We start from the raw sequence: 16,902 nt of genomic DNA on the forward strand, positions 1-16,902 counted from the left end.
TTTAGCAAACGCACTTTAGACGCATGTAGATTAGTGACTGACGGTCAACTTTTCACAGACAGAAATCTCATACAGTGTTAGTGACTGCAGTACAGATTATTTTTTAAGAATAGTGTACCTAATATATCCAGAATAACATATCTGATGTTAGTGCTTTCTTTTTATTAGAGATGTTCAGTCCTGTGATTTGCACCCAAACCAGGTCCAACACGTAAAAAATATATATTTGAATTATATTATATTATATATTATATATTATATTTGTCTCATACTTCCTGCTAGTATTTTATTATTTTTATACTGTTTATTTCTATTGAAATTGCAGTTCAGTTCAAGTTAAAATAGATAGAGGTTATTGATCTTAACTCTAATAAGTTGATTATAACTTTAACTGCAGTTCATGTTGAGCTCCATCGTTGTAGCATCATTAAAAAAATTAATAATAAAATTGTAGAGCACCTGATTATATCATAAGAAATCCAGAAGGACCACTGTGTTAAACAACAGCACCGACAAAGAATAAGCAAATAAGCAGCATTTCTCTGAGGGCCCGTTAAGTTTAGTTTCTGGAACGGGAATATGGATTTTACCGGTTAGAGGCTGAGGGCATTGATCAAAGCGGTGTGTGTGTGTGTGTTCACTTTTGAATAATTGCATAAATTAATGGGAAGGATATGGGTTTTCTGTAAGTAATGAGTGTAACCTGCTTCTGTTTGTGTGCTCCCTGTTTCTCTTTTTCCAGCTCCCACCACCGTGTTGTCTCTGGGTGGATTGTGTGATTTTGAGCAAAATATGTGCGGCTGGACCCATGACCCCACAGGTGATGTGAACTGGGCACTGCATAGCCCCTCCAATCCTGGTGTGGACCTGCCCCTGGGAGCTGACGGTATGGAAAAATTTAACTTGCACAGTGACCATGTGCACATGTGCTAGATACTGTAACAAAAAAACCCCATACCATTAACATTATATTAAGTGTCCAGTTATTTGGTGTACTTATTGCATTTTCTATCTGGGATGCAGACATAATGAATAAATCCTGCACAGGCAATTGGCTACATGTCTATCATGCTTAGAGCTTATCTATAATTAGACTTGATCCTAATTGATAGCAAGCAGTTTAAACAGAAACCTGTGCTCTGTCTAGAAGCCAGGGCTGTGTAGGTAATTTAGTGTGGCCGCAGGTAAAGGAAGAAGACGAGCAATAAATAACAGCATGCACAGTGACTCATAAAGACTTTCATTTGCCCTTGCAGAAACTACACACACATGCACACACCATGCTTCAGCAGCATGTCTTATTGCTGAAGAGCAATTATTGTGGTAGCTGAGGTCTGAAAATAGTCCCTGTCATTGTCTGCTCTCCTGTGTAAAGATCTCTGGTCACCTTTTTATCCATCTCGAGGCAAAGGGGCAAGCTCTTTATGTAAACCATCAAACTCGCACACATACAGTACAGACACATATCCCCTGCGCCAGAGGATCTCCCGTGTCAGAACGCTAGCTCTGTTTTTCCATCTGTGAGTGTGTTTAAAGACAGAAGCGATGAGAGAGGAAAGAATTCTCTTCTGTTTAAAACATTACAAAATCAGATCTTCTCCCATTGCTCTTTCCAATCAGCATCCTCCCGTCTCTCTCTTTTCCTTCCGCGCTCTTTCCTCATGAGGGAATAATCACCTCACATTTCTTACCTTCTCCAAACCGAGGCCTGTTTAACCCATTCGTTTAACGATTCATGAACTCCATGCACGTGTTCTCAGACCTTCATGTTGTAACTAGAAGAAGAGTCGAGGTGAGAGGGCACATGTTCCCCTTAGCTTAATTAACTTCAGTGAAACATTGTAATGACGCTCATCGACCTGCCTGTCCTGCTCCATTTCTTCTCTATAGGCACATCATTGTGCTAAATATCCACCCAATCACAGTAAAGCCTCTTTAAAAATGGCTAATTCATTCTTAATCCCTGGATATAAAGCAGTGATCCTTATTGATTAGACACTCAGTGGGTTACTCACACCTATTACAGTTATGGTAAGAAAAGAATTTGCCAAGTGTAATAGGGTTCAGGGGTAAAGCTATTTAAATTGTTTAAGATTCAGCTCTACAGCAAGGTTAAAGGATATAAATAATACATTATGGTGTCTTTCCGAGTAGAAAGGATTTCTCTCTCTCTCTCTCTTCTTTCTTTGTACCAGCGTTTCCAGAGCTGGACCGTTTAAGAGATTATTTTGATAAATATTTAAGCAGCATGCCTTTATAACGCTTATGTGACTAAATAGTGACACTTGATTGGTAGAAATTAAAGATGAACAGTTTTCTGTAGAAACAACATCAATAAAACAAATGTATTGTCATTATTAGCTATTGGTATCTTGGTATCCACTTGGTCTTTTCAGTGAGCCTTTTCTCCCTGAAGTGACATCAGCGCTAGAGGATAAGCGCTATTATTTTGCTGAATAAAAACAGTACAGCAAAATTGTTCTTGTTTTGAGAGCAGAATTCTTGTTTCCTCTGCTGACTGATGAAGAGAAACAGCACGACCATTCATTTAAATAGGTCCTAAACTGAAGTGCTGTTCTACTACACGGAGCCATGCTGAGAAACAAAGAGGCTTAAATATAGAGATGGCAGCACTCAGTAGCTCGTGATCTGTTTAGTACAGATGTTGTGATGATAGCAGACGAGCTGCAAATGAAAGATACACTGACACTTCTCGGAGTTTAGTGGTGCTCCACAGCCCTCAGCTGGTAAGAGGACCACTGTGTCGCTCTGTCAGCTCGCTCTGAGGCTTAATACAGCTGCTCCGCCGAATAAAAATCCTCTGTTGCATATTCAGATAGGAGTGCAGCGAGGAATAAGATCATTTTCTATACAACACATATCATTATACATACTTGCCCTACACAATGAGATTTATTTTTGGGTAATATTACCTAGTTGTCATATTTCTGTGTTTTAACTGCCTTTGGCATTTTGTCTAATTTTAGGACCGTCTACTGAAAAAATACAGCCTTATAATGTACAAAGGAAGAAGTTGTTTTTGCTTGGTCAAATAATAACAGGCATAATACTTGTCAGTGCCTAACCTGCACAAATAATTGCAATGAATTATTTTAAGATTGAGCAGAATCAGCAGGATTTTTGGTCATTATCATGCAGTTCTGGTGTCTGCTTGTGATGTACAAGTTACACAAGTTTGCATTTGCTATCATCAGTCTTACTATAATGAGTCGGGGTGTGTGCAATTAGTCGTGGCTTGCCGACTGTCCTGAGGGTTGACGTGTTCAGACCCTGCCAAATCTTTTCACACCCTTTCAGACTGCACACAGAGCGCTACAGGGAGCTGAGAGATGCGAAAAAGGTGGCAGACATCAGCATTCACTTGGTGCACAGAAATAATCTGTCTCTCTCACATTACGCAGACATATACACACACACACACACGCAAACACAAGGTCATCCCTGCAATGGATTTATTGTCCTCTGACTTCTATAATTAAACTCCTTCTCAATCCTCATTCTTTACAGATTACGGCAGCTTCCTGTACCTGGAGGTGAGTCCTAAGACTGAGCATAAGCACGCGAAGCTCCTGAGCCCCGTGGTGGGACCCGAGCAAGGGCTGCTCTGTCTGCTTTTCCGCTACCAGCTCTCAGGAGTGGCGAAGGGAAGGCTGCAGGTCCTGATTCGCAATGACAACCAGGAGACCCTGCTCTGGACCATGAAAACAGAACATGACGACAAATGGAGAGAAGGACGAACCATCCTGCCTCAGTCCCCTAAAGAGTACCAGGTGAGGAGACAGAGTCTGTCAGGTCCTCCCTCAGAGTCCTGATTCAGGAGAAGGTGTGAGGATGTTTGAGCTTGTTTGGTTTCTCATTATCAAGTGCTGACATAAGCTGCTGTTGGATCGCAAAAGTCTATTTCCACATTACTGCAGGAAAGTGTGAGTAATTAGGAACCGGGAGCTGAGTGCCACGAGTCACTGAAGTTCACTGTGGCTCTAATTAATGTACATTTACAATCTTTCTCAACTATTTTCCTGTTTAAAACATGTATTTACTTACATTCAACCAGATAAAGTGCTTCCTTTTTACATACAGTATACACCGTTAATGACACCCTAATCTTAAAAACTCCTTATTCATCTTATATGCATGCTAAGCATATTATTCAGTAACTGCTATGAATTATTCAGTAACTAATAGTGACACTCATAGGAAAGGTTTGCAGAGGGAAGAATGTATGACTGGACCTATTGAAGATTCCTGGGAGTTTAAAGGGTTGAACATGTTTTGCATGTTCCAGGGATGGTACATATTGTACAACAAGCATTTGTCAGTAATTTCTTCTCTCCAAAGAGCAGAGATTTAATCTATAATGAAATTGTTGCAACTGAAACTGAAAAGCTAACTTCTAAAGTCTTATAAACCTACACTGAAACATTACATTGTAGATGAAAACACAGTGTAAATGATTGAAGGAAAATAATATTGCATTATTAATATACAATATATTACCAATTACAAAAAATAACATGATATAGAATGTATACATTAGAATAGACACATATTATTAAGTTGAATAGTATACTAATATCACCTAGTAATAGTAACTATATATCTAATATAATGGAAAATCTTTCAGGTTGTCATCGATGGCTTTTTTGAGCACGGCAGCCAAGGCCACATCTGGATCGACAATATCCACATGAGCTCTAGCACAGAGCTGGAGCAATGCACCGGTAAGTTAAAGGTCTTGGCCCCTCTTTTTTTCCACCACCATGTGTATGTATATCTCTTCATCCATGCCGTGTGAACAGGTCCTGTGACATCCCAGACTCATTTAAGTTCACTGCAAAAACAGTGAGTGCTCAAAGTTCACTCATCACTGATCAGTGAAAGTAGGTCACACTTGCCTTGTGGGCTCTGATCCTAATCTGAGTTTAATCAGATTTTCTTTCACTCCTCTCTTATTCGAGATTAGATCTTTCCAGAGTTGAGGCAAGGAATTATTAGACAGCCATTTTGTGTGTCATGAATATTTTTTTGGAGATACACACAGAGAAGTCAGCATTTGCAGTCTAGCTCTGTATGTATGTAGTTTGTGTCTATTAGAGAGATCAGTATAGGCTCTGTGGACTCTTCTCTCACATGTGATATGTACAAAAGGCCAGATAATTAATAACTGTTACTTTGCACACTTTCTTTCTTAATTCGAGCTTTGGGAGTACTCTTATCAATTAGTGCTGTTCAGCTTGAACACAGCAGCGCTTGCACCCATGCCAAATCAGTCCCTGCTTTCTATGCACAGCTTTTTCTAATTGTGTCTGCATTCCAGACTTTTCTAAACACCCCTTCTGTTTTCTGAGAATGTGCAGAGCACGCAGGCGCATGTTCCTCTCTGTTGTCTATCTCTTTATTTTCCACCCTCTCCCACTCTTTTTCAGTCATCAGCTTTAGCCGTAGCCACTGTAATGTGTTTGTGCAGATCTGAAGGGCCTCTAGAAGGCATGCTTTATGCTGTAGTCAACTGGCATGCACTCTTAAAGGGATACTCCTGCATTTTTCAGCCTGATATCTATGTTGTGTTTGTTTGACTGCTGTGCTAGGAAAAGAAAGAAAACCATGCTTAACTGAAAATCACTTGTAACGGAAGTCTAAGGGCAGTTATTCAAGCATCAGTAACCGTTTGTGTGACTATTTTTGGAAAACGCCTTCATGAAATTTGCAGCTAAATGGTTTTGGAAAATTAAGTGATGTATAATTTCCTCTTTCAAAGATTGTACTGTATTTCCATTTAGAGGTTTGTGGTTATCCATTTACAGCGTATTTTTGTGGTTATGATTGCATGTGGATACCAAAAAAAAACCTCAGGGAATGCTTCTAATAATGCAATTACTTTTACAGTATTGCTTCAGTATGGGAGGTTGAACAAAACAGCACAGGAATAAAACAGAGTTGGTGAAATGCTGTTTTATGATTGCCTCATGCTAACACTGTTAATTATCAAAATTCAAGCAACTGCCCATAGGCTTTAATTGAAAGGGAGTTCAGAGGTTAAAGGCTCATTGAGGTTTTTTTCCTCAGTACAGCCCTTGGTGCTGGAAGTTCTTGTCCAGGTTCTAAAAATAATAATGGAATATTCCTTTAAGGATTCACTGCCCACGAAGGTGGCTCATCATAGATCAATGTCTAACTTTAATGAAAGTCAGTTTATGTTATTTATACTAGACATTTTGCTTTAGTTTTTTAAATTGGTTCTTGCTGCACGCTAATTTCTCTGTATATTTCTCTGATTTCAGAACCTTTTCCTGCCTTCCCTCCGGAGATGACTGGTGAGTTTTCTTGTCATGTTCCCACGCTAACGATTGTCTTATTCCTGTGCAGATGTTTATGCTTCCTGCTTGTTGCCCAGCACAGCTTACAGCAGCTATTGGTTGAGTTTTGTGTCTTCTTCTATTATGATGAAGATAATGCTTACAAGCTCCACATATACATGTTTCTAGCAGTCTGAATCAGATCCGTTGTCTGTGAGACACATGTGTCCGTGTCCTCTCCGGCATCATCATCGTTGTCATCTTTACCTTGCCATTCATAGCATGGACAGTATCCCAGCATGCAAATGATGTTTCGTGTGAAATAGTCAGTGATGTTTTGTGGTTGGTATTGTGGTGATTGACGGCATACACATGGATGCAGCACCAGCACCTTTTCACCGCACATATAGCATCAGTGCACCATCCTGACCCGAAACAAGCTGGCAGCTTTCAGCAGTAAGTTTATAGAGGAGTTATCGCTCTGTAGTCAGCACGAGAGGTTGTGAGGAATGGAAACAGTGGGTTCAGTGTGCAGCAGTGCCATAAGCCACATTAGTGCTCAGGCTCCCTAATGACGTATTCCTCTACTATCATCACATGCTGTTCTCTATCTCACTCTCTCTCAATATATTTTCCACTGCCTCATATTCCTCAGCTCTCCACCTCTCCGGGTATCCCTCGCTCTGTATCCACTATATCTCCCCCTCTCCATCTCTCTCCTGCTAGCTCATCTGGATGAATTCAGCACCATATAAGGAGTGCTCTGGACTCGGGAGAAACGTGCGACTGACTTCTTAGTGGAATTCACTTTGGTTTCAGTGACTGCCCGTGTCCTTAGACAGTTCCTGGGGAAATGAGGCAGATATTCGGACAACTCGAATTACACGCTTGTTTTACTTTTGAATTCAGAGACAGAGAATTAGATTTAGATGGTGGTGGGGGTGTTGGTGGGGTGTCAGGGGCAGGAATTTGCTAGATTCAGTGTGTATGTGTGTGTGAGGGAGAAAGAAAGAAGGTTGAGTTGTTTCTCTGCAATGCTGGATGGGGTTCATGGAGGAGTTTGGCTTGAGGCAGACGAAGCTGGCACTGATCCATGCATGAAAAAACAGACAACACACAGACACATAACAACACATCAGGATTTTTAGTGTATGCATGTGCACGTTCACTCATACACAACCATACACGATGACACTTTAATAAAAACTCTATCACTCTCAATCTCACTCTCACTCTCTCTCTCTCTCTCTCTCTAGCTGAGAATCTGGCTTTGTCTTGTAGACAGTTCCTGTCATTATATAACATTTGACCAAATAGGAAAGCTGTGTGATCCTAATTGTGATAGATAATGTTGTATTAATGCAGCAAGCTATACACATGCAAAAGCAAGATTTTAAAAAATGACCACATAAAGTAATGTTTCTTTACACCACATAAATTATCAAAAAAATCCTGATCTGGTCCAGTAAAATTCGGAAAAGCTTGAATCAGTTTAACAAGCTTTAACAAATCATAAAAGTCAAGGGCTAGGGAGAGGCAACATGCATGCACATCTGCCTGTCTGTGTGCAGCGACTGTCTGTTTCGTTTCTGTGCAGCAAATCAGAGCCAAAAGCCAATATTACAAAAATAACAATAATAAAATCAGTCATGCTGGCATAAAGCAATGCAGTCTGCATGCTTCTCTACCCCAAGCCAACCTTTCTGTGTCTGTCCACCAGGGGGAGCCCTTCCTGGCATGAGTGATCCCACTGTAGACACTACAGTGTCCCTGCAGCCCATGCCTACCTACTGGTATTACGTTATAGCTGGAGGGGGTGCACTGGTGCTACTGGCCTGCATCACGCTCCTCATGGTGTTGTGCTGCCATCGCTACCACCTGGCTGCCAAGAAGAGCCAGCACTCGGTGTCCTACCACAGCACCCATTACCCAGGTGGCACCACTACGGCACCCACAGTGGAGCCCATGCTGACCATTAGACAGGAGAAACGCGAGCCGTGCTCCCAGTGCTAAGTACAGAAGGAGTAATGGAGACTGAGACTATGGAGAGGGTTCTAGACTCTCTATCGCTATTATTCTGCTGCTTCATAACTACCAACAGGCACAGACGCCCAGTGCTGCACCCGCAGTGCCCTTCAGGAAGGATTTTGCACCAAGGATGACCTTCGCACCAATTATTCTGGAGATATTTGAAAGCTGCCGTCGGTGAAAGCAGACTTTTAAAAGCGCTTAGTCGCTCAAATTAGGAGAAGAGAAGCGGACACATAGTTGTGGCCCTTCTGGAACCTTTGGACCTGTGTGAAGCTCTGATTGGAGTTTTGCAGTGTTTGCAGTTCCAGCTCAGAGTTTGTTGAGAAAAGACGTGCATCTCACCAGAGTCCTGAGTGGCAGAAAGCCACCTCTGACTGTGTGTGTGTGTGTGTGTGTGTGTGTGTGTGCGCGTGCATGCACACTTCTCTCACTCTCTGGGTCTCCCTGGAGAGAGCGGCTGGATGGGAACCTGACTTGGCAGGACTCTGATCCCCTGCTTGTGACCAATCCTGTTGCCAAGGGGAAAAAGGCTGTGCAGTGCTGCCAGAACTACTGAGAGAGAAAAACAAAAAAAAGTACTATGAGAAAAATGCAAGAAGGAAAGCAGAATACTGCTGTGTCACATTAAAGCGTTAGCATGTGGACTGAATAATGCACGCACATGCACTCATACACACACTTGCCCAGGAAGAGGAAGAGTAAGTGGGGAAAAGATGAAGTTAGTTAAAGATGCCTTGTAAGCAGCAGTGTAACAGATTCTTTTTTTTTTTTTTTGTAAGAATGTGTTTCTGTGTGCCTTGATGGTCCACGTGTGTGTTTGTGTGTAAGTGAGTGGGTGGATGAACGTGTGTTATGTGGGTGCATGGGTGCAGTTGCTATCCAGAACACAATCCACCTAGTGTTTTACCTTCCTCTTCCTTTTCCCGCGAGTCTGTCTCCTAACTGAAGGGCGTATCCTGAAGAAAGATCTATATCTTGTCTGTTGATGTGTACATTTTATTTCTTGTGTGTCTATGAAGCTCTGTAACTTGCTTTGGTACATCTGTGTCTAAAGATGTTTGATTTTTCTATATGCAAAAGTTATGTGACCCTGCCTTAGCCAGTTTTACACCTCTGAGCAACCCACAATCTTTAAGTCTCATCATTGGCCTTAAATATACAAGTGGCACAGGGCTATTCAATGCCAGTCACTAAAGAGCCTCACTTTTTTGCAGAAAATACTTAATGTAGTTTACTAAATGTACTTTATATGCTAGTTATTTTCTGTAATATTTTTATATCCAACTTGGGATGTCATGGTTGCTGACTGAAAGGCTAAATGGAAATGCACATGCACATGACTGATGCACTGATTAACGTTCAGCGTTCTCTGGTAGCCAATCATGTCTGTTGACTTCTGTTGCTATTTTGACTGCTTTCGGCTGTTTTTATTGGCTTGTATGGAAGCGGAGAGTGAAACTCAAGCTGTGAATGTGTGGCTTTGCTTGGCTGCTCTGCTTCATGTTTGACAGTGGTGGGGCTTTGCCATGTTTGATAGCACTGCAGAGAGTGAGAGAACTCACAGACTCTATACGTCTCAACACTGCACACTGTGTCAAATCTGACGGCTTTCCTTTATGGTTCCTCTGTGTCTCAAATATACAGAATTATTTTTGTGCAATTATCATACTTGGAAATGCGTTTATATGACATAACAATCTTGATGTTTGATGATGTGCATACTGTAATACCTGTTCATTCTAAAGTGTCTGATAGCTTTAAAGTGTATGTTTTTGACTTGATAATGAAAGTGTTAGGTTCAACTGTATTTTTGGTTTTTTGTTTTGTTTTGTTTTTTGGACAAAATCCACCCCCCCACATACCCACACACTAAAATGTGATATTACTTATTTAAACACCATCAACTTTCAGGATTAGTGTGAATCAAAAGGCTTTGATTATATTGTATTATATTGATTATTATATCGAACAAACACACACCACAGCCAAGATGCACAGCCTAGAGCAAGATTCATGAACATTCCATAAACATATTATTCCCTTTAGTCATAAAAGAGTTTGAGGCGCCATCCATTATAATAAAAAAAGAAAGAAAGCTGGCCGTTAGGCTGCCGCTTCACGTTTTGGAAGCATCAGATGCATTTTGGGATTAAAGGAGGATGAAAATCCCTGTATCTTCTTATGTCCTCCATATGGCAATAGGTGAAAATAATCCTCCATTACAGAGGCCATTTTCTCCCCATTAATCTGCTCTTCACAAAAGAATGCATGGAAAGGTGGAAGGGGAGATCAAAGCGAGAGGTCGGACTAAAGATACACCAACTCTGATTCGGCCCGCAGTCTGAAGGGGTTTGCTTAAGAACACAAAAGCACATGAAAGCCGCTTACAGGCAGCCAGATAGAGCACCTGACCTGGCAGACCCATGATGATGCTGGGAGGAAAAAAAAAGAAGGAATCTCTCGCTCCCTTTTCCATCTTTCTTCTCCTTAATCCCTGCGTATATTAGATCCTTGTTAGCAAAATTACAGCCACCGTAATGAAGCCAGGATTCAACCGAGCCCGTCATTCATGCATAAAGCAGGCTGTCATTATGGCTTTTGTTTAGGATTTAATGATAAAAAGTACAATGACGTTTTTTTTTAAGCACTAACGCTGACTTCAAAGCTTTTTTATCTTGCAAACAATGCAAAAAAATTTTTCCCAGCCTACATTACAGTGGTTGCTCCTTTCTATAAATAATGATGTCACTGTCAATTTGTCTTATATAGTGCCAATAAGAAATCCACCCTCCATTTCCTTCTCAGTGTTCCTTCACTTCATTCTACTGGGGAGTCTAGCTCATGAGTTTCACTCTGACATAAGGCTTTTAACGCAGACTACCCAATAATAATACCCTCAAAGTATTTGATTTTCCTGTAGGAATGCCAGCCTTTGGATGGTTTTATTTATGAGGAGATTTATTTTCCCCCTCCTGAAACTGACAGGTTAGCAGAAATACAGTCTGATCTCAATGTGCTTTTATATCAACCATGGCCGCCCCATGCGATTTCTATGTAGGTCTAAATATTTTTAATTAGATAATGGGTCGATTGCATTTTATTAAGCCTGCCGTAAGCATTCTTTTTCTGGATCCTTTTCCTTTTGCTGTCTATCAAACGATATTAATGAGCAAAAGCACTTAGGTCCTCCTGGCCGTACATAGGCCTCACAGTGCCAAGAGCCTGCCTCAGCACAAAACACACTGCGTACGCACAGTCTGATGTGTTGCTTTAGAAAAAGAAATCATTTTGATATTATTTTAGGATGTCACATATTCCGTCATAATAGAAATTCTTTTTTTTTTTTTTTTTTGGTGATTAAAATTTGGCTTCACACCAAATGGACAAGTAGCATTAAGAGTTAGGAAAACGTTAGCGTTTTATCTTACAATACATTTTGATCCTGGTGCAGTGTATCATATTTGTGTTTTGATTCATGTTCATGGTCTCAAGACTCTGATCTCTGATACATTTGTGGCTGTGTGTTTCCTGCATCCTCTCTTTGTGTATATTGGGTCTTGACTGGGATTGTCTGTTTATGTGCCATTTCTGCGCTGCACTTCAGCCTGTTTCAAAAAGATCTGAGGAATATTTTAGCCTGTTGAATTTTATGGTCTTGGAAAATGTTGTGCGGAATGTAATAATAAAGTGATATTTTTCTACAAACTGCTTCTGGAGTGTTTTATGGTGTAGCAGTTCTGCATTTTATGTGTATTTGTTAGTTGATTGTGGATGACGTTTTTTTCATTATGTTGGTGCTTAAAATGTAGAATGCACTGCATATGTGTCACTTCTGCTTCAGCAAATAGCCAATAAACTGTGTTACTGAGGCTGCTTAAACTTGTATTTCCATGCCATTAGAGCTTGAGTCATAGCACGCAGCATACACTCATTTAGCAAAAAAAAACATGCAAGGTTGTTCTGTTATTTGTCTTTGTAGTCTCTTAAGCTGAACCCCGCTAAAATGGTTCCCTTTTTTTTTTTGTTTTCTGTTCAGAGCGAAGACCTGTCGAATTCGGGAACAATCCTCTGTTTCATGACAGAAATCGCCTAGATCAAGGTGAGCCCTCATTTCTTTTTAAAAATTAGTAAATACTTTACATAGTAGAACATTAATGTGAATGTAATTTTTTTGTATCTAATTAGAGCCACAGAAACGTATGGCATATTGCTGTTTTTATGATTCTCTTCTAAGGTAGCAAACCACGGGCCAAGTGAAGATATCTAAAATAGATTTTTCTCAGGGACTCGGCGCCGCAGAGGCAATAACAGATGCAGCCATATGTTTTTATTCAAATGAAGAATGGTTTAATTACTAAACACGTTAATGTCCTCCATGTCCTGTTCGCAGGTTTTTCGTTTTCTGCATGGAGCACACCCGAGCCTTCCCGTAGTCCTCCAGTGACGCGTGTCTCTGAGAAGGACAACGCCTGGCTCTTAACTCTGGATCCTATCCTGGTGACCATCATTGTGATGAGCTCTCTGGGCGTGCTGCTGGGCGCCGTGTGTGCTGGCCTGCTGCTTTACTGCACCTGCTCCTACAATGGCCTCTCGTCCAGGAGCTCCACCACTTTGGAGAATTACAACTTTGAGCTGTATGACGGTATCAAGCAAAAGGTGATCAACCAGCAACGCTGCTGCTCCGAAGCCTGAAGTCTTGCTGCAACTGTTTCGGACCCCCTACAGCTCAATCACAGACTGTGAATGAACCTCACTTTCCTGCCAATGGCCCACCCGCCACTCAGAGCAGATCTCTGATTCGCCAATATGATTCACAGGTGCTCCCAGTGGATTGTGGGAAAATATCGACACATATCAATTGCCTATCCCAAAAAAAAAAAATGAACTAAATTTTAAAAAGTGTATATGACTATAGATTTGTAAAGATGAAAAAAAAAAAAAGATCTAAAAGTGGTTAATGGGAGTTAGAAGTGAGTGGCACTAGAACTTTGTAAACGGATCATCGCTTGTGAAGTCTTGGCCTCCATTTTGTGAAAGACGTGGTCTAGAAGATTGTGGACATGTTGTTTAGCTTTAGACCTGTGTCTTTATGCAACTCTGCTTGAGTTATTGCTCTGTACCATAGCCATTCTTCTGCCATCTTTTTGAGCTGTGTCAAACCTTTTTAAGCCAGTCTTACGCTTACGTTCAGTCTGTTTTCGTTGTGATTCATTGTTATCAGAAGCGGGTAGATGAAGAAACTGAAATGTTGTATTACTTTTGGCCCAGTAAGTTAGATTCAAGTATTAAGATTGTCTATGGTGTTCTTTTGCTTTTGTTTGTTGGATCGATACACATGGCATAACGCCGTGTGAACCACTGAAGCATTGTTTTTATTGCAACCTATGGATTGCGACGGGATAAGAGCTACCGAGTTCGAGTGTTGGAGACATGGGAGAAGGACGAGGCTCCTCCGCCCACAGGCAGCCGGTCTTCACTACATTCTAGCTCCCATACTCTGAAGTAAAAGGACTTGGCATAAAAAAGAGAGACTTCATTAAGGAAGCTGGGGAAAAAAATCCCAAAGCTTCTTATATGGACCCACAAGTGAGCCTTAAGTGAACTGTCTTTGGAGGAGAGCCATTGAGAAACACCAGTTCTAGGGTTTTAAACCTCCAGGGCCTTGGTGAAATTGGGCCTTATGCTTTCTTTCATTTCACACATTTTCACACACACAATGTTACATTATGAGCTGTTGAAAAGCAAAAGGTCAACGAAACCAAAACAGGTTTTCTGTAAAACAGAAACATGGATAGATATTTCACAGCGTGTTTGACTCAGTGTGAAATGGGAGAGTGAATGCGATAGAATGAGCTTAAATCTCTCCATTGTACCCACTGGCTATCAGCTCCACTGTCCTACAGAGGCATGCTGGGAGCCGTCCGCTTTGAGGTGGAGTGTACTGATTAGGAAGTGCTGAAAGCAGATACAGATAAGAACTGCTTAGCTGTTTTGGGGGAGTGAAGGAGAGTGAAAGAAAGAAAGAAAGAAAGAAAGAAAGAAAAAGAGGGAGAGATGTTTTGTCCAGCTCTGTTGTCACTGGACTTTGTTGACTCTTTTCCAAGTGCCTTGGAGCTCTGACCTGTTTTAGCTTTGCTACAGAGCTGTGAAAGTATTACCTCTTCTGTCTGGGACAGGGGGTCAACACCAGAAGATATGGAAATCCCGGCACTGGTCAGATGATTCAAAATTTCCTGTTTGTAGACTTTGTACAGAAATATGTTCTTTTTATTGGTATTATTATTATTATTATTATTATTATTATTATTTAATAAAGGATGAATAACTGATTTACATGTGAAGTGGAATGTCATTTTACTTTAATGAGAATATGGATAATTCACTCAGATCATTTCTTTGTGTCCATGTTGGTGTTCATAAAGCTACAAAACGTTCTATTCATGCCTGAAACTTCTCTCTTACACACACACACACACACACACACACACACTCACACATACTTCCCTGCCAGTCCACTTTCCCTTTCTTATTCCCATATCCCTGTGAGGGCATATTACTCATCACACCAAGCCCCATTCATTTAGGAGTTAGTCATCATCTGTTTAAGGTTTTCCTACTACATACACACACACACACACACACTCACAGAACTCCCCCCGATCCTCCTCTTCCTGCCTGCCACAAAGAAACAACAGAATATAAAATATGCCTCAGTGTTCTCTGATCTTCAGGGGGAAAAGATGGACTCATTGGTTTACCTTTTATCTAGTATGCTTTCATCATGTTCTCTAACATCAGTATCAACCCGCGGCCTCTGGAGCTCAGAGTGGAGTGAGCAGGGGCATGAGCACTGACCCTGTAATACGCTGTCAGTTTTAAGAAATGTGCATTGCAGTGCATACAGAACATAATGGACGATTCATAATTTTCGCATCGATTTACTTTATCTCCTAATTTTTTTTTTTGAATTTTTTCATCATTTGTTAATAAATCATTTTTAACTTTATGATCTAAAATTTAGATTGCCACAATAGCTTTCCTCTCTGCAACCAATGCATTTGGAGGTAATTTTTGAAGCAATCCAGACAGCAATCCTTTCATTTTTAAAATTCTTCAACTTGCTGTTTACAATCATTTGTCTCTCTTGCCCAGAACCTCCAAGAGCTTAATCAGCCTGGCTTCAAAGGCAACACAATCCACAGAAATGACCCTTCTGGCTGTTACTGAGAAGCTTCCTTCCACTAGATCAGCCAAACTGTCATCAGATTTCATCTTCTTGACCTCTCAGCAGACTTTGATGTTGTCAAAGGCAAGACTCTCCTATCCATCCTCACAAGCCTTACTGGTACATTAATGTATTAGTAGGGTGGTTTGCTTCTTCCATGCAGGGATGGTCATATCAAGTGCATTTGCTACCCGAGATGCTCCACTGGTGTCCCACAAGTCTCAGTGCTTGGTCCTCTTTGGTTCTTCCACTATACCTGCTTTCTCAGTGATGTAAGATCATCATGATTTTCATGACATGGTTTTTGCCATGTCTGGCTCATCACCTGAAACCAAATCCCAGCAAAACTGAGCAGTGTGGCTTTTTAAAAATGCCTAGAGATAGGCCTACTCTTTTTATTGCTATACCAACTAGCTGTTCGATTGCTTTACCAACTAGCTGTCTCTCTCTGAGTTTCAGCTTGATAGTATTTTGGACTATTAGCTTAACAGTATTTTTGGACTATATGTCACAATAAGGCTAGGAGAAAGAACAGCCACGCCTAGAAATTGATCCTAATGACAAGTAAAAAAAAAAATTAGCCCTTTTTCATAATGGTTATGAAATCTGTTACTCTGGCTTAACAGTAAACAGTGAGAGAGATATTCTGAAAAGTAAAATATATTTTGATTAATATATTTTAGAAAAGAAAATTCATATAAAGAATCCATTCCTTCCAGGCTCTGTTTCTCTCTGCAAACATTTTCTTCGTTTTTTGATGAAGCGCAGATCCACAAGATGTTTGTTTGCTGTGTCTAATACTCCATGTGGGTAATTACGTTGTGCTGAATTCTGACAGCCTGGAGCCCAATAATGTAATAAACATGGTTCGTGTGCTGCCATTCCTCTGTATTACTATGACATCATGATAATAAGAGGCAAATTACACTGTATGAAAGCTATGCACAAGAGAAGCAAGAATGTGCATGACCAGGTCAATGACACACACAATGTCAATAAGAAAACTTAATCACTGTTATTTATTCTGTATTTTGTACATTTTAAGTCCAATGACCAATGATGCTAATATCTGATATTAAATACCAACAGTCAGTAAACCAGCAGAATAAGTTCTGCCATAGCCTAGTTTGAATGTAAATGTAATAGGGATGTGGTAGCTTAGTGGTTCAAATTGCTTGGAAGGATGTGAGTTCAAATCCCAGGTCCACCATGCTGCTACAGCAGGGCCCTTGAGCAGGGCCCTTCACCCTCAGCTGTATATAATGAGATAAATTCAACAACAATGAGAGAAATGCATTGACCTAAGTTTACACCTACCCCCCAGTAGCA

The 16,902-nt window shown here is 40.7% G+C and overlaps 1 protein-coding gene across 2 annotated transcripts in view; it reads left to right on the forward strand.

The window, feature by feature from the left end:
- nrp2b (neuropilin 2b) overlaps positions 1-14,681 on the forward strand; it is a 67,704-nt gene extending 53,023 nt beyond the window's left edge. Inside the window, exons 12-17 of one of the 2 annotated variants that reach the window (XM_058391712.1) lie at positions 743-886; positions 3,529-3,791; positions 4,646-4,742; positions 6,303-6,335; positions 12,385-12,447; positions 12,739-14,681. In XM_058391712.1, the coding sequence (XP_058247695.1) occupies positions 743-886; positions 3,529-3,791; positions 4,646-4,742; positions 6,303-6,335; positions 12,385-12,447; positions 12,739-13,040 (902 nt within the window). In that variant the 3' untranslated portion in view covers positions 13,041-14,681. Of the gene's footprint in view, positions 1-742; positions 887-3,528; positions 3,792-4,645; positions 4,743-6,302; positions 6,336-8,037; positions 12,365-12,384; positions 12,448-12,738 lie in introns of those variants that run through there. The other variant, XM_058391713.1, reaches the window with a different exon arrangement.
- Positions 14,682-16,902: the final 2,221 nt, after the last annotated feature.

This window comes from Hemibagrus wyckioides, linkage group LG06 (assembly GCF_019097595.1).
Source record: "Hemibagrus wyckioides isolate EC202008001 linkage group LG06, SWU_Hwy_1.0, whole genome shotgun sequence".
Classification (NCBI taxonomy): Eukaryota; Metazoa; Chordata; class Actinopteri; order Siluriformes; family Bagridae; genus Hemibagrus; species Hemibagrus wyckioides.